Here is an 18,800-nt window from a genome sequence, read left to right as displayed (position 1 = left end):
AGCAATAGATAGTTCAGCACAGGTCTAAAACATGGTTTTATATTGGGTTATGTCACATCTGGCTAGCACATCAACATTCTTATTCCATGCTTGACAAGAACACTTTGAAATGGCACGTGAACACTCCATCTGAAGTATAATTACTTGAAAAAAACATCTTTAAACCCTCAAGACAATATCAAATGTATCCAGCTTAGAATCAAACAACATGGTAAAGTTACATAAATGTGATTTTTGCCTTACCTGTCTGCATATTTCGCATGGTCCTCTATGACAACGCTGTGAGCATCTGTGAAGTCCACACTCCAGCAACTTGTCACAACTATCACCGCAAGTCGGTACATCTTCCGTACACGGCAGTGAGTATTCTGAAACCAGACAATAGATTGGAGAAATGTAAAAGGGAATATATCTAAGACCTCAAACACTGGAAGAAATCTTTTCCACACTGTTTCTGCTGCTCTTCAGAAGGAAAAGTAGGTTATTCACAATACAAACAATGGTACTGTACTCTTAGTCTTTCAGCCGTCTCTTCTGTCATACACAAGAAGTATCCACGATTGTTGCATTGTATGAGTGCTGGTGCACACAATCAATTTGCATCCAGCACATTGTTCCCTTTTCCCAACATGTCGGATGACATTTCATGAGAGGGAACAGCCAAAAGGAACAAATGGCTGTTTAAAACAGGAGGATGGCTTAAAGAAGAAAGCTGGGTTTAAAAACTGTGCGGTTAATGGCCACATTTGAAACATGGTGGAAATTTTAGTTCAGTGCCCTATGCAAAAGTGGGGATGGTCAACCACAAACTTGGTATGCTAGTGCGTCCGCCTCACTACAGTAGCTTGGTGAAGACTCTGGGTATGTACAATGGAACTGAAGCTATAAAAGGGAAGCATGGTTAGCGATACCAACTTGCTGAATTCCCAGGGTGGGAACATGTTATAGGTAATCAGACACATCTGGTGGAATTGGAGTCCCAGGCTTAATCATCTAAAATCTCCGCCAAGCTGTACTGGGCTCCTATGTACAGGAGGTGCCCAACATCTCAGATAATAGAGTAGACCTCAAGGGACTAGTGACCCTTAAAGGGCCCTACATGTACATTTTGAAACTCGTGTACTGGCAGACAAGGAGCTGGTTCAAAGCAGAGCTGCAAGAACATGGAAATACAACTGTATACATTGAAATGCTCTTTGAAAGGCAAAGTCCTGGGCAAGCATGACCACTCAGTCAAAGACAGCACTGTATAAGAATCTGAAAGACGACTAAACTGGCATGTCGGGATCCTCTGTGAGAAACAAAGATCAGGATGGAGAAGAGGCCACAAAGGACTTCAGAGTTGCGTTTTTCAAAAGACTCAATGATGAATTGTTCTCCCTACCAGTAGATCTTTAAAGGTAGTTAGAAGAGGCCAGAAGAGGTAGACAAAATAGAAGAACACATTCACTGCTTTGAAGATTTAGAAGATAATTGTTCACAGGAATACTCGCGGCAACAACTGGTGAGGTTTGAAGAACTGAACATTATTCTCCAATAGAAGGTCAAAAAAAGGAAGAGCAGAAGTAAGAGGGAGAATAGGAGGGGGGAAGGACTCCTCGATTATCTATGTATTTGATCATTTTATCCAAACATGTCCTACTGTACCTTATGACACTACTGCTATTGCACCAGTGCAAAATCATAACATTGTTGTGGAGTTCGCTTTAAGGAGACTTAAAATTGTTTATGTCAGAAATGGACTCAATTCCCTTAGCAAACCCCTGTTGTGACAAATGTAGGCAAAATGGAAGGACCTTGAGCAACATTTCACTTTGCATCACAAATATTAGGCATTTTCTGTGTTTTAGATCGACTAGGGCATGGGAGTAGTAATCACCCTGCAAATCTATGTCACACATTCAATCTCCAAATGGAGTACATACTTTTAATCACACAGCAAAACTAAATACAACACAATGCAATTTGATTACTGAAAACAGGGTAGTACCCCTCGGTGCTACACCCCTCCCCCTCTCTAGCATTCAATTTCACCGTGGTGACACTATCCATTATAGTCTCCAGTTATCTGTGGATGAATTAGGCCCAGGATTACTTTAATCTGACCTAGAGGCATCACCGATGCACAATCAATTTCCTCCTTCTTACCCCCATTATTTATGTGGACAGAAAAGTCTGAAGTCTTCATGCTTGAGGCTGCAGCGCATGGTACAATATTTCCGTTCCGACCACATGGAGAGTCCAGCTTTCCCTGCTGGTTAGTTCGGCAGTGGCCATGGGGGAAAGTAGGGTGCAACCCTTGTCTTGGGAATGTGAGGTGCCTTTCTTTTGCCAGAAGAATCAAGCATGGTGGGGCCTGTTGCAGCAGTCAGAGTCTTCAGAAATTGTGGCTCTCCACTCGATAAATGTAGATGTGTTTTTCAGCAAGGCAGTTTCAGCCCTCACTGGGAAGATTGGTCAGCGAGGAAGTGTCCCTGGCTAGTACAACTTCCACTGGATAAATGTCTTACAGCAAGGCAGTTTCAGCCTTAACTGGGCAGATTGGTCAGCGAGGATGTGTCGCTGGATGTTGTCGTTTCCCAGGCCAACCAGCTCTACCTCAGCAGCAACACAGCTTCTCCCTCAATCAGAGGAGGCATCACCAGATTGTGCCCAGCAGAAGCTCTCAGATGGATACAGTGGGCATTCTTTCGGTTCAGTTCTTAGCAGGAGCTAGTGAGAGACAGGGAGACCCCTCACAGCCTAGGTTGCTCCTCGCTTTGCTCTCTCTCTCTCTCTCTCTCTCTCTCAATCTCGCTCACTCTCTTAGTCCGCTTTCTTTGAGTGTATGCCAGGAAATGCTGAGCTTCTGCTTCATGACAGTCTCTCCTACTGAGAGTCCAGGCAGACTTCTTCACCTTCTCAGCAGGCAGACAGGTAGGCTTGTAGGCACCTGGCAGACCCTCAATTCCTCCAGCAGAAACTTCAGACTTTAGGTGAGGTCCCCTCACTTATGGAAGAAAGGCTGTTGGGCAGACAAGTCCTGGTTACGCAGCAGTCCATAGTGTACACTGCGGAGCTCACCCTTTCTTGGCCATGAAGAACTCAGAACTGGAACAAAGTGGGTTGATTTGGATCCCACTTTCATACATATATCCACATAGGGAATATGGATTCACTGTCTCATGACTGAGAACCGATTTTGGTTGGTTCCATTTCAGATGTTATTTCCAGGCTGACCTCAAGATATAGCCTTTGTGTAAAGTGATGCTTCTCACAACAGATGGGAATGGGTCCAAGCAAGGAATGCCAAAAACGCGGGCACAATGAAATGCGAACAGCAGAAACTGTAGTTCCACTGTGCACCCCTGCCATCAACTAAACAGCAGTGCTCAGAAACTAATCAGCAACCCCTTGATAACAAAGTCTTAATAGAATTTCTCTCTGTCTCCATCCTTTTCACCCTCCAGCCACAGAAATGCAAGCAATACACTTACACAGTCTAAAAAAAATGCCCTCATCTTCTATACGGTGCAGTGACAAACCACCAGGGGCTTCCAAGATGAATCCCAGTGGCTTCAGTACTCATATCCCTCAACCCACCCAAACACACAAACATGCACGTGCACAGTGCTATACCATAAAGGTTATACACACTAACTGTACACATACATACGGGGTGCCCACGGTATGTCGGCGCAGGGTTATGGATTTCTCCTAATAGCAGAAATGTACATATCAGGGGGTCAGTATACTATGCACTCAATGACACAGAGAAAAAGGTCTGGTGAAATTATAAATTACAAACTATGGTATGCTGCACTACTACCTTATGTGATACATCCACTGTCGTTCAGGAAGCCTCGCTTGGTAGGCCCCAGCATGCCTAGGTCCCGGGCCTTGCACTGCCATAGGCCTCTGCACACACTCTATATTAGCATGGCGCCAAGACCACTAAAAAAGTCAGGAAACCAGTTTCACGTGCAGTTGGACAGAAAGAGCAAGGTACATGTCTGTTCATCTCATGTTCATCAAGGCTTCATATCAACCTTTGTGATGGCCTTATAGGGGCTGTAATCTATAATGCATATGATACTTACTCCTTTTTCCTCTCCAGGACTTCTGCATCAGATTTTATTTGAAGCATTCTTTGATTGACATGGGTACTAACAGCAATGCACCAAAAATTGCATGTTTAAGATTTACTGATGTTTATAAGGCATGCGCCCTGTAAAATACAATCTGATGCCCTTGTCATGTCTTTACTGGGCTACCAAATCTGTGATGTTTTAGTAGCCTGTTTAAACACCTGTACAACATTAATTAAACCTCCGGAAAGTTGTGGGATATCACAGAGTATCACTGAGAAACCCATTTCCTGTCCCCCATAAGGTACAGTCATAATACCCAAGAAATGCATCAGAAGTTGCAGATTTCAGAGTTGTGGACAAAGGGCTACAGATCTAGAAACCCACAGATTCAAACTTGCTACTCACGTTGCAATTCAATGTTTGTTTGCACTCAGTAATTACAGTATATCACATTTCAATGTGAATGGAGCCACTTACTGTATGACATGACTCCATTCACACGTAGGTATCAGGCTGGGAGGTCATTCAATTAAAAAAAAAGTTTGGATTCATTACGCCAAAATGTCATTAAGATAAGATCCATTCAACAATTTAATATACATATACAGCAAGCTCCAACAACCTTAGATGCAAAAAGGACCAGAGGCTTGGAACTATCTCTGTTCTACGGTTGTGAAAAGTAATGGAATGCCTGGCTTGTGGAACCTCAAATGGGACAATTAACTTTGTGACATCTCTTACTATGACCTCATGAAAGGAGATAATGTCATTTAAACAGGGGCACCGTAACTGTAGATCAGGCTGGAGGAGAGGGGGGTCTACATACCACAGGACAATTCCAAGGCAGAATCATGTTTGGTAGCCAGATTTCCGAGGAGGTGTCCATCAGGTGGATGGTGCTGTACTGTGATAGTCTTTCATTTGTTGCTGCTCGAGGAGGTCAAGTGATTGTGTGTTTTGCTTTTGTCAACACAGCAAATGTGCTCTGTTCCTGAGTGGGTGTTCTTCGATCAGAATTCTCTTAGATGGTAACAGAAAATAAACCTCTTCTCTTTAGGGCATGCTGCAGAATGTTTAGACCTGTCCAACATCAAAGATCTTGCAACTGCATCCCTTGGCATTGAGAATCTCGGCGTCCTGTAACTCAACAGCATGTGTCTCGAAGTAAAATGCTTTGATGGGAAGCATGACTTCACCTCAAACATCAATGTTGTTAACATGGAGTGCTTGAAGTATCTTGATAGAGGCTGAGAGTGCTGGCAATGGCATAATCAGCATGTCTGTTTCTCGATTACCTCCAGCGAAGGGTACAAGATGGCTTCCAATAGTACTGAAATGGAAGGTATAGCTCTCCCAGGCTTGTGTTTGCTCGGCAATCAACCTGTAGCTGACTGATGAAGCTCTGCCTCCAAGATGTTCGCAAACAAACTTTAACAAACTCATGGATATTTGTTTTTAAATTTAAAGAACTCTCTGAAAATGTCTGAGCAAATGAAATGTTAAGCAGAATCGTTCTGGCTAGAATTTTTTTTTAATGTTTTTAATTGGCGGAAAAGCAATCTATCTGTATGGAGCAAAGCAAATTAAGCCTAAGAGCTGTTCACCCTATGATAGCATGGTGAGCCTGAAGTCTTAAAGGTAGAGTTGTTTATTCTCACCGCATAGAGTATACTACTTATCTGTGCATGCTCTTTTTCATTTTGGTCCATACAAATGATGCAACAACTAAAACTGAAATCTTAAGTTCCTATTTTTAACATTTCTTAAATTGTCTACCAATTAGAAAAGAAACAAAACATGTTTTCTTGAAACAGTGATCAAGGATCTACCTTGGCTCGAGATGCACATCTTTCAGAAATATCAGTAAAGATCACATAATGGACGATCAAGATGTATCCAAAGTTCCTGGCGGATAAAGAGATAAGCATCAGAGTGTCTAAGGAGTTTACTGATAAGTCACACTAATTAAATATTTGCCAGGCTAACAATTGTTTGTTAAAACTCACTTTATCTACTTTAGCATACTGTTTAGTGAGACCAGGACCGAAACCTCAAAAAAGTTAACAATGAGACACACAACAGCATACAACAACGAATGAATAAATGAATGGAAATATGCTGCTGAAAGAAATAAGAAAAGTTTTTAATATTGATAATACTTCAGAAGTGTTGTCCTTCATTTTTGTGTGGGAAAGTTCTCCATATACCTAAAATTAAATAGCGATTTTATTACTATCTGGAACTAATAAAATAGAACTTGTTGACTTTTGATTCCTCCAATGCAGAGTAGGGTTTTCCCAAATACAACAAATGGAGGTGGACTACAGATTGCAATGAAGTTTACAATTCACAACAAAGCAAAGTCTGCAATATGACACAAGACAAGTGGTGGTAACTATGGCCCCTCGAGAAGGATCCCCGTACAAGAGAAACATTGGTCAGTGCAGTGTGAGAAATCATAGGTTTATAAATTATTACTATTGGAAAATCTAATTTGGGAGAGAAGATAAATAGACTCTGTAGCATGACCTGTGCCTATGTCAATGAGCTGAGTTTCACCCCTGCCTTTCCGTAGCCCTAAAGATTGTTAATTGACTCAATGTAAATGCATCAATGAAAATAGAGCAAAGGAGTTACTCTAAAATTGTATCTTTCAATAATTCCCAAGACCAGCTCTTGGACATTGGTCAGGAACAAACCTTTATTGAAAAGCAACAAATTCAAATCAGAAGAGAGGGAGTGGCCAAGACTCCTCCATCTCATTGGCTGAGAAACAAAAGGCCTGAAAGAAGTGGATAGGCTCTTGTACTAAATGCCATCTTTATCTATGATGTGTGAAAGTACCAATGATTCCTATCTTGATGACGGGGGCAATATTCAAAGTATGTGAGCCTATAAATGATACCAACATAGAAGAACTCAATGTTACAGGTATGTATGCATCTACAAAGAAGACATGCAGGAGTGCAGTGTGGAAGCCAGTTACTGCACTGTAGTGTCAAAGGAAGTTCCGAGAGAACCTGATGACCTTCATCTGCACTTTAATGGGACTATCAAAGAAGCAGGCAACATTTCCTTGTTCTTTATAGACAATTTCCCCTCATGAACAATTTCCTTACTTGATTTCTCACATGGGCAACTCCTTTTGCCAGATCGAGGACATTCACCACAGGGGCCAGAGTGGCAAACTTGCTCACAAGTGTGACTGGCACAAGGCAAGGTTTTCCCGCAAACCTGTAAAAAAAAAAAAAAAAAAAAGAAAAACCAGATTTAGGAGTTACTGAATGTGCACCATCCTGGCTAAATATAAAAGCAACAATCAAAGAAAAATATGCCTAACTAACTTTGCTAATGTTTTTTTAATAGATCCTTTGTCCTCCTGTTGATGGCTAATCTGTAGAAATGTCACTACGTGTACAACTGCATTGGAAACATTTCAGCTCTGCTCTCAGAGTAAAAAGTGGCACAGACTCTAAAAGCAAAACTTTTACGATAACAGCACTGCAACTGGAGCTCCAGCTGTATAAAGGCATTAGCTGCATCCATGGATAAGTTCTGCCTTAATACCCTGCACCAAGGAGATTAATGACAAGGACAGGGGCTGAATATTGCAAAGCTCCCAGATGGTCACATCTGTGTTAGGACCCAGAATGGTTCCGGCTTTGGGACTGCACTACAACAACAAATGCAGGTGGGGGTAGTAGATTGGTAGGAGCAGTGTACCAAATTGCAAGATTGGTAAACCGCACTCTCATTTGAAGAGCCACTGCTAGCCGAGCCGATTTCTTGGCGCACAAGAGGGCAGCAGCCATGGTAGGTGCTCCAGTTGGACTCGCCCGTTAGACTGCAACAATCAAAGGAACTATACTGACACCAGTGATCTGTATGAGCCCATATGGTTAGGATGACATTCTGGATGCAGCTTTGGTCTACAGAAGTAAATGTGGATACGAGGTATAGTGGGAAGTGACGACTGAAGGAAGACGGAGAAGGGGCCCTTCACTTCTGCTTCCAGGTTGCAACTGACTCAAGAATGGAATTTTAAATAAACATGTGTATACCATATAGGACAGCAAGTAGTGCCTGATGGAGAGGAAAGGAGACTTCTTCCCCTCAGAACCCCAACATCTCAAGAACACCTGAGGAGGAGTCCCTGACCAATAAGACTATATTGGAATTACCATCACAGGGAAACCCTGATAAAGGGCACAGTAAAGGACTTGCAGAGGCCTCAAAACACATAGAGAATTAAACAGCTGCACTGGAGGCAGGAATTAAAAACTGTGGCGTGACAATATAGCATGATACTGGAGCCGTAAAACACCAAGTAACAGCATTCAAAAGAACAGTGCTAGATCATGAAGATTAATGATATTACTAACATACTATTATTTAATAGTACACTTTGAAAATGAAAATAATTTACTTGATTTTTTTCTCTAAGTTTCAAATCCACCTTAAAGCCAGAAATGGTAGCATTGTAGCAATACTGGAGGAGTAACTCACAGAAGTCGCAGAGAATCAAAGAATATGCATAGGCGCCTCTCTCTAATTTTGAATCCAAAGTGGAAGTTTCAGAGAATGAGTTGAATGCCAACAAGATTTAGTTTCTGAGAGTTTCTGTCCGGGAATTCAGTAACTTGAGAACTCCATCAAAAAGTGGTCTTTGAGGGAGATACCAGATTTTGGTATATCGCCATAACTTACAAATAACTTCATGGGTAAGAAGGTAGAGGTGGAAACTATGCTTTTAGTGCTAGGTGACAGCAGGCAACACACATTGTCAAATAGGCGGTCGCCAGTAGGTATATATAGTTAGGATTTTTTCTCTATGGGATTTTTGAAAATTCTATGTCTAATAACTTTGGCGTTTGTGGACGGAATTGGCTGAAATTTTCTGGAAAATGGAACATTTTGTTTCTGAGCAGCCCCTGACAATTTGGGGGGTTTCATCAAGGGGGGGGCCGAGAAAAAAGGGGGGTCCCAAAACGCGTTTTTCCCATGTTAATTTCCATAGGGCGGTTGGCCTCACTTTTAGCTCGAACGGCTGAATGGATTTGCACGAAACTTGGCAAAATTGTAGGGACTGTTAGCCCGATGTGCCTTTGCTAGGTCTCAATATATGTGCTCCAGTGGATTTTGAGTAATTTAGGTTCAAAAAAAGATATATATCTGGGCGGAGCCTAACCACACATCTGATCTGATTGGCTGTCAGCACTTCATCCAAGAAGTGTTAGCAGCCATCTTGGGACCAATATACATGATAGCACCTCATTAAAAAGCATTGTAGTTAATAGAGGGTTTTAGGACTTTAGTTACATTATAAATCATTTGTTGATGGTACCATACTCGTTTTAGGAATTGTGGTGGGTTCTAAGGTGATTTTACCATGTGAAAAAACCTTCTGCTGTGATATCATGAATATTGTTTGAAAGAAAACTAATATCTCATGATTTTCCCACAGTGGTTTGGAAGGGGATCTATAAGCTAAACTGAAAGCATATTTTCTGTAAATTGACATTATCTTTCTCAGTCATGTGAAAATGAAGTCTGACATTCTCAGTAAAACATGTACATCCAACAAGGACAGAGACTGTCAGTTGATTCCTTTGTGTTCTACTGCAGCCTCCTAGAGTGTTCTAAAGAACAACTAGAGCGCTAACAGTCCTACTTATTACAAAGGTATGGCACACCTGAAGCCATCTGGATTGGAATAAAGTGGTAACTCTTAAAACATTTAATTTAAAAAGAAACAACATGAGGGGGTATATTTTGCCATAGAAAGTATGATTAGTGCTGCAGAATGAAAAATTAGGGCACATTTTGAGTGACTTCTCAAATCCTTTTCTATTTCATTAAAACATTCTGACATGCAGTCTCCCAAAATGGCCACCAGAGACAAAAGAGCCCAAATGTAGCCCAAATATCACCCAGATGTAGCCCAAGTATAGCCCAATGACAGAATGTCCCAGAGTGTTCTAAAGAACAACTAGAGCGCTAACAGTCCTACTTATTACAAAGGTATGGCACACCTGAAGCCATCTTGATTGGAATAAAGTGATAACTCTTAAAACATTTAATTTAAAAAGAAACAACATGAGGGGGTATATTTTGCCATAGAAAGTATGATTAGTGCTGCAGAATGAAAAATTAGGGCACATTTTGAGTGACTTCTCAAATCCTTTTCTATTTCATTAAAACATTCTGACATGCAGTCTCCCAAAATGGCCACCAGAGACAAAAGAGCCCAAATGTAGCCCAAATATCACCCAGATGTAGCCCAAGTATAGCCCAATGACAGAATGTCCCAGAGTGTTCTAAAGAACAACTAGAGCGCTAACAGTCCTACTTATTACAAAGGTATAGCACACCTGGAGCCATCGTGATGGGAATAAAGTGGTAACTCTTAAAACATTTAATTTAAAAAGGAACAAAATGAGGGGGTATATTATGCAATAGAAGGTATTATTAGTGCTGCAGAAAGAAAAATTAGGGCACATTTTGAGTGACTTTTCAAATCCTCTTCTATTTCATTAAAAAATTCTGACATGCAGTCTCCCAAAATGGCCACCAGAGACAAAAGAGCCCAAATGTAGCCCAAATATCACCCAGATGTAGCCCAAATATAGCCCAATGACAGAATGTCCCAGAGTGTTCTAAAGAACAACTAGAGCGCTAACAGTCCTACTTATTACAAAGGTATGGCACACCTGAAGCCATCTTGATTGGAATAAAGTGGTAACTCTTAAAACATTTAATTTAAAAAGGAACAAAATGAGGGGGTATATTTTGCCATATGAATTATGATTAGTGCTGCAGAAAGAAAAATTAGGGCACATTTTGAGTGACTTCTCAAACCCTCTTCAATTTCATTAAAAAATTCTGACATACAGTCTCCCAATATGGCCACCAGAGACAAAAGAGCCTAAATGTAGCCCAAATATCACCCAGATGTACCCCAAGTATAGCCCAATGACAGAATGTCCCAGAGTGTTCTAAAGAACAACTAGAGCGCTAACAGTCTTACTTATGACAAAAGTATGGCACACCAGAAGCCATCTTGATTGGAATGAAGTGGTAAGTCTGAAAACACTCAATTTAAAAAGGAACAACATGAGGGGGTTAATTTTGCCATAGAAAGTATGATTAGTGCTTCAGAAAGAAAAATTAGGGATCATTTTGAGTGACTTCTCAAATCCTCTTCTATTTCATTAAAAAAATTCTGACATGCAGACTGAAACATGCACTTTGAATACCAGCAGCAGACGTCCCTGGTGAGCAGTAGCTTTACTACAGTGATCTAATGTGCAACTAGAGTGCTAACATTCAGAATTTATGGCAAATGTGTGACACATCTGAATGCCTTCTTGATGGAACCAAAGTAAACAAGCATTGAAAATGCAATAGATCTCGCCCTCGTTTAAGTTAAAGCCATTCTGTTTGTAATGAGGTGGCTTTTTAGCTTTGCTTTTATTAGTGTTTTTTCAACTTTCATGTAAATAACATGCATCTGTATGCATATAAGTATATGTATGCATGCATTTATGTTTGTATTTATATAGATATACAGATGATATATGTTTATATATGTATGTATATATATATATATATATTCACTGAAAAAACCATAGGCTATAGACCATATATAGTTAGGAATTAGCATTTACAAAACCTTGAAAATTCACTGAAGAAACCATAGGTTATAGACCATATATAGTTAGGAATTAGCATTTACAAAACCTTGAAAATTCACTGAAAAAACCATAGGTTATAGACCATATATAGTTAGGAATTCGCATTTACAAAACCTTATTTTACTCACACAAAACCATTGAAATTCCATATATAGTTAGTTGCACTAACTATATATCGCGCACCCGCAATCCACTGCTGATGATGTCACATATTACATCATTCATGACATGGTCAGTGACATCACTGATGACATCACTGATGACATCTCAAATGACATTACTGATGACATCACTGATGACAACATCCAGTGACTGTATGTTTCTGTAAAGTTAAAATATGTCTTACATATTGAAGAATGAGTGGATGTATAAGTGTCTGGATGAAGGATTTAGTAGGTGCATGACTGACTGTATGAGTGAGTGATTAAATGTGTCTCACTGAGTGCATGGGTTAGTGACTAAACTGTCTTAATTTGTGCATCATTATGTCTGTTGTTCTGTAAACTGTTGCATGTGTTGATAAGTAGCTATATGAGTAACTATATGGGTTATTGATTGGTTGCCCAAGTATTTGTATGGGAGACTGAGTGTGTGTGTGGGTGGCTGGGAGGTGTATGAGTCTGTGCATAGATGTGTGAGCAGTTGATTCACTAGATGTATGGTTTCAAAAGTGCATGTGGAAACAGCTGTATGGGCGGTTGACTGTGTGCATGAGTGTATTGGTGAGTGAATGGATATCTCAGTGCTACATGTCAAAGTAAGTACATATGTAAAACACAGTACATGTGAGAGTTGACATATATAAATAACTGTGCATAAGAGCCAGTGAATGTGTGAGTGGCTGTATGGATCATTGTGAACTTGTATCAGGGATTGTATAAGAGAGTAAATATGTGTTAGTATATGTTTGAATAAGTAAAGTTTGTATAACTGTATAGTTGAGGAAATGGAGGTGTGATTGATTCTTTGCATGACTGACTAGGTGTGTGAGTAACTCCATGGATGAGTGACAGTCTGTGAGTGTCTGTTTACACTGATTGTATCTAAGGTTATATTAGAGTCTGAAGAGGTTCATCGTATTATCACATGAATGATATCATCAGTGATGTGATCAGTAATGTCAAATGAGATGTCATTAGTGATGTCATCAGTGATGTCATTTGAGATGTCATCAGTGATGTCATTTGAGATGTCATCAGTGATGTCATCAGTGATGTCACTGACCATGTCATGAATGATGTAATATGTGACATCATCAGCAGTGGATTGCGGGTGCGCGATATATAGTTAGTGCAACTAACTATATATGGAATTTCAATGGTTTTGTGTGAGTAAAATAAGGTTTTGTAAATGCGAATTCCTAACTATATATGGTCTATAACCTATGGTTTTTTCAGTGAATTTTCAAGGTTTTGTAAATGCTAATTCCTAACTATATATGGTCTATAACCTATGGTTTCTTCAGTGAATTTTCAAGGTTTTGTAAATGCTAATTCCTAACTATATATGGTCTATAGCCTATGGTTTTTTCAGTGAATATATATATATATATACATACATATATAAACATATATCATCTGTATATCTATATAAATACAAACATAAATGCATGCATACATATACTTATATGCATACAGATGCATGTTATTTACATGAAAGTTCAAAAAGAGGTTAATCATTTAAAGGGTTCCAGGATATATGTTTGCCTAGACTTCAGCCTTAAAACTGCGAAACATCGACAGCAACTGCAGGTCATCAAGGAGAAGCTCGCTGCTCTTGGTAGAGGTCTCCCTGTGGTTTGGGGTAGGCTGAAGGTTGGAGATGGAGAGAATTTATTTATGCTCTCCAACCCAGAGGGTGTTCGAGAATATCATGAAAAGGGGAAAAGGTCATTGTAAGGAGAAACCAAACAACCTCAGTGTCCCGACAAAAGCATTATAGTTATGTTTCTGTTCAAGGACTGATATGAATTAATTTCCCCACTTGAAGGCCAAAGGACACAGAAAGAAAAGGATTACTGGCTGGTTTGGTGTGAAAGGATTAGTGCATTTACCAACACAGCACACTGACTGGTTTTCATGTTGATTTACTTTTTAATTTGTTCGTCACCCCTAAGATAGGCTGTAAATGGCCACAGGGTGGGGGGCATGTTTTTAAAATGCAGGACGTGTATATTTTTTACATGTCTTAAAAGTGAAAATTTCCTACGTTGTTTTCCACTGTGACACGGTTGCCTCTCACAAATGGAACCACTGGATTAGTGTGGGAATGCTGGTTGGTAGGAACATTGTGGATACCAACAAATTTGGGAACTTTCCATCACAGAAATGTGCAGAAAATGTGTGACTTTAGTCAAACTTTTTTTTCAGTAAGGTCAACGCAAGTCACACCACCCTGTACTCCTCTGGTGTCTAGTTTTCAGACATCTATGGGTTCAGTAGACTTTCCTTGTTTTAGATGAACCACATTGTATAATCGTGACTTTGCTCAGTCCTCTGGACCCCCCTAATTATAACGACCAGCGCTGTCTTTCTATCAACCCAGTCCTGATGAAGATCCCGAGTTAAAAGGATCGAAACGCCGTCGACCACGCAGCGCAAACGAAGGCACGATTATACAATGTGGTTCATCTAAAACAAATTAGACCACAATTCAGCTGGAACCATATTGTTGCCTTTAATCACTGTACATATTTTTGCACTAGTCACCTTGCGCCGTCCAAGCTGTGCACATTGTCACTTGTGACGCCACAATGCACATCACTTGCACCTTTAGAGCACCAAGTACAATTTGGGTTGTTCTTATTTATTTATTTACAGTGCTGCTACAACTGTAACTTTGAGTTTTGTTTTGGATAAATGATGCCATGTGCACATTCGTAACTACGTATGAGTCTCCTTTTTCCTCTCTGATAATGTTTTCAACATATCTATTGTAGTTGCCTTGAAAAAATACCAGTTGGGATACCATATGTTTTCAATATACCAAAAGGAATAAGGGGATCTTTCTTGTCACTGCCAAAAGAGGCTATTACGGGCCAGATGTAGGTAATCCCAGATTACCGATTCTTAAATACCGAATCATACCGGTATTTAAGAATAGGCAAATGGGATGTAGGTCATTTTTCTTTAAAAATTACCGAATCGGTAAGTTTCGGTAATTACCGAATCAGTAGATTTGGTAATTGGGGGAAACATTGAAGGGTGGCAGGGTGTCACTTTGACACCCTGTTGCACCCCTCAATTGAGTATGGGTGCACGTGTTGCAGACATACATGCCCTAAGGGGTTAGGCTGAAACATGGCACTGTTGGAAAAGCAAAAAAAATGCTTTTTCAAGGGTTTTCATTATTTACCACCAACTTTTAGTTGGTGGTAAATAACGAATCCTTAACTGGTGAATGCACTAACTTGAGTGCTTCCTACATCCTGAATTCGGTAATTTACCGAATCGGTATGTTAAGAATTCGGTATTTTACAGAATCCTTCAATTACAGATTCGGTAAAATACTGAATCCTTAAAAAATGCCACCTACATCTCAAAAACCCAATACCGGTCGGTAACGGACGAAATTCAGTAATTTCGGCCGTTTCCGACCGGTATTGGGCGACCTACATCTGGCCCTACATGCATTAGTACATCCTACGCGAGGAATAATCCAGCCTTTTGAGCCCTCTAATCTAGGAGTGAAACCAAAATGCAAAGAAGCTTCATCTTTACAGAAGATGCCTGTGCCACCAAACCTTCATGTATTGGGTAGGATCTTTAAGGCACTTTGGTTAAATAGGACTATACTTTTAGGCCACTCTCTTGCTTACACTAAAATAGGAACATAGCTATAGCCAGTGTCAGCCCTCTGATAAAAAGAGATTGTACACTTATTTAACGACTACAATATCTCCAACTGCCTGTTAGATTTGGAATATGTATTTGTATATTGAGTGTTCAAAGTCTCCATGATTTCTCCCACCTCAGTGAAGAATCTTAAAGAATCAATGGAGACCTATGGAAATGGCATAAGATGGCCAACTCTGGGGAGGTGTCAAGTCTCCCATGCATTTTGCAAATCTAAGACAAAACTTGTGGAGGGGGGAGTAGATGCCTCTCCTTGTTTGGTGTGAGGTTCATTACCATGGTCATGGAAGGTAGGCCCTCAGATTTAGCCTCAAATGTAGAACTGAATTTAAAAAATAGATATAGGTCTGTTTCATGTTGGTTGCCTCATCAGAGAGACCAGATCTGCGTTTTTAATCTAAAAGAGAATAAAGGCACTATATGATGCACGAATAGCAGAACTGAAAATTGTGTAGATCCAGCCTAATGCTCAGGGGATATTTCTACAATGAATTATTTGAAAAAGTATGCATTAAAATAATTGTACTGTACACACAAACCAAACTTGTTTTTATTTCATAACTATTAGACAGAATTCGATGCACTACATATCATGTCTTTATTTTTTTTTTATGAGCCTAACCACAAGATATTTATGATTGCAGGATGAATCGAAATTTGCCTAGCTTGCGTAACGGTAAGTTTCAATTCTATTAAGGACACGGAGGCGAGGATTATGCTTTTCTTCCTTCGCTTTATTACAAATACACAAAACACAGCAGCCTTAGAAAAGCTCCAATCCATGTTTTAAACTGCAGGAAAACTTGGAAACGATTTCTTAAAAGTCTGCAAATCCAACGAACTACAGCTCCCATGAGCCTTTCAACATTAGTCCTTTCACTATGTCCAGTCCCGGTATGATAGCCAGTCCCTTCTCGATCTTCCTCCTCTTTCTTCGCGCTGGTTACGCACATTCCGCATTAGTCCTGTTTGAAACCGTCATTTCCTATCAGAAAAAACGACAGCGTAAGAGAAGCATCGACAACTCCATTGATCGCATGCAAACTGAGGACATCATCAAGAACTGGCATTAGAGCATGTACAACGCATAGATGGAAAACAGTTTACTTACTGAGATACGGGTGGGTTCGCAACTCCGAACTCCAGGGTGGGATAATCCTCGCCTCCGTGTCCTTAATAGAATTGAAACTTACCGTTACGTAAGCTAGGCAAATTTCGATTCTATGTCAGGACCGGAGACTTCGGATTATGCTAGTTCAAAGCTTACTTACCACCAATTGAGCCAAATCCACCACCGGTTTAAAATAAAACCTCTCAAACGTGGAATCCGAGGACCAATCTGCTGCTCGCATTAAATCCTCCAAACGAGCCCCCACCGAAAACGCCTTAGAAGCCATGGCTCCCCTGGCAGAGTGAGCTCCAAAACGCTTGGTATCAATGCCTGCCTCCTGCATGACCCAATGCACCCACCTTGCAATGGTGGGGGAAGAGACTGCTCTGTGTGGTTTACGCAAGGCAATTAGTAATTGTTGTTCGCCCGGAGGGCGAATATCCAGCGTCATGTCCTCATAAGCCTTCAAACATTGCACGACGCACAACTTGGGAGTGTCCACAAAGGCTGGGTACGAGATTGTGCGTGACGCAGACTTTGTGCGACGTCCCACTGTAAAAGTGACCCAGTCCGGGGGAAAAACTTGCGCCGATACATCCAAGGCATGGACATCCGACACACGTCGGCAAGAAACCAAACATAGCAGCATAGCTAATTTAGCTGAAAGCTCCTTCAAAGACAAATAAGCGTTAGCCTGCCAGGACAGGAATAGGTTCAGGACCACATTTACGTCCCAAAGGACCGAATATCGGGGGTAAGGAGAGACGAACTCCCCGCAAGAGCCTGCAAACAAAAGGATGTTCCCCCACTGGGGAGCCCTCCACAGGCTGATGACCCGCTGAGATCGCGGAACGCATTGCGTTAATCGTCCTATAGGCGAGGCCCTTAGTTGCCAATTCGGCCAGAAAATTCAAGATCGGAACGAGTCCTGCGACCACGGGATCCAGGTCCCTTCGAAGACACCAACGCATCCACTTAAGCCAAGCGGATTTGTAGCGCTTCGCCGTGCTATCAGCCCAGGCTTTGGAGAGCAGGCCCTTAGCCGATCCCGAAAGGCCCGGGAGTGACCAACGTTTCCGGACAGCCTCCATGCCATGAGGTGGAGAGAGCCCCGCATGATGAGAGGGTGAGTTTCCCGATCTGGATTCAGCAAGAGGTGAGGAAACTGGGGGAGTAGGATTGGAAAATCCCAAGAAAGTTCCAGAAGAACTGGAAACCAGACTTGAGACCTCCAGAGTGGCGTAACCAACACCATCTCCACCTCCTGACGGCGCACCTGGGCCGCCGTCCGTACTATCATCGAGAACGGAGGAAACGCGCAAGGCCTCTCCTGGCTCCAATCTTGGAGGAACGCGTCCCTGGCCTCCGCGAGCGGATCCGGCCGCCAACTGAAAAATCTCGGAAGCTGGTGGTCCAGTCGGGACGCAAACAGATCCACCGAAAACGGACCCCAACGGGCGTTCAGCCACTGGAAAACCGGGATGTCCAACATCCACTGACTGGCATCCTTCAGGTGCCTTGAGTGCTAGTCCGCCACCTGATTGGCCTGACCCGGTAAGTATTCCGCCGTCACTGAGATGTGATGCGAAAGGCAATAGTCCCAGAACTCTTTCGCCAAGTCTGCTAGAGCTCTGGAGCGGGGGCCTCCTATGTGGTTGATGTATCGAACCGCCGAGACATTGTCCATCTTCAAAAGAACGCAGGATTTCACGGAATCCTTGGTCCAACAGCGGACCGCGAAGGGCCCTGCTAGAAGCTCCAAACAGTTTATATGCAACTGTTCGTCGGATGACCAAGCGCCGCCGGTGGAGAACCCCCCGCAACGGGCACCCCATCCGGACCTGCTGGCATCGGACTCTATCACAAGATCCGGGACCGACCCGAAGATCGCCCCACCATTCCAGGCCTCCATGTGTGAGAGCCACCAGGACATCTCCTCCTTCACGTCCTCCGAGAGGGGTACCATCTGGTCGTAGGACATGCCCCGTCGGAGGTGTTGGGCCTTGAGGCGCTGGAGCGCTCTGTAGTGCAACGGTCCCGGGAAAATTGCCTGAATGGAGGATGACAGAAG

At 41.7% G+C, this 18,800-nt stretch overlaps 1 protein-coding gene across 1 annotated transcript in view; it reads right to left on the bottom strand.

Annotated features, from left to right (window-relative positions):
• NFXL1 (nuclear transcription factor, X-box binding like 1) overlaps positions 1-18,800 on the bottom strand; it is a 680,877-nt gene that overhangs the window by 549,576 nt on the left and 112,501 nt on the right. The window contains exons 9-10 of the mRNA XM_086962681.1: positions 7,190-7,304; positions 244-368 (exon numbers count right to left, since the gene is read on the bottom strand). Of these exons, the coding sequence (XP_086818807.1) occupies positions 244-368; positions 7,190-7,304 (240 nt within the window). The remainder of the gene's footprint in view (positions 1-243; positions 369-7,189; positions 7,305-18,800) is intronic.

The sequence above is a fragment of the Lissotriton vulgaris genome, chromosome 3_1 (genome assembly GCF_964263255.1).
Source record: "Lissotriton vulgaris chromosome 3_1, aLisVul1.2, whole genome shotgun sequence".
Lineage (NCBI taxonomy): Eukaryota > Metazoa > Chordata > Amphibia > Caudata > Salamandridae > Lissotriton > Lissotriton vulgaris.
This window is presented reverse-complemented; position numbering and strand designations above follow the sequence as displayed.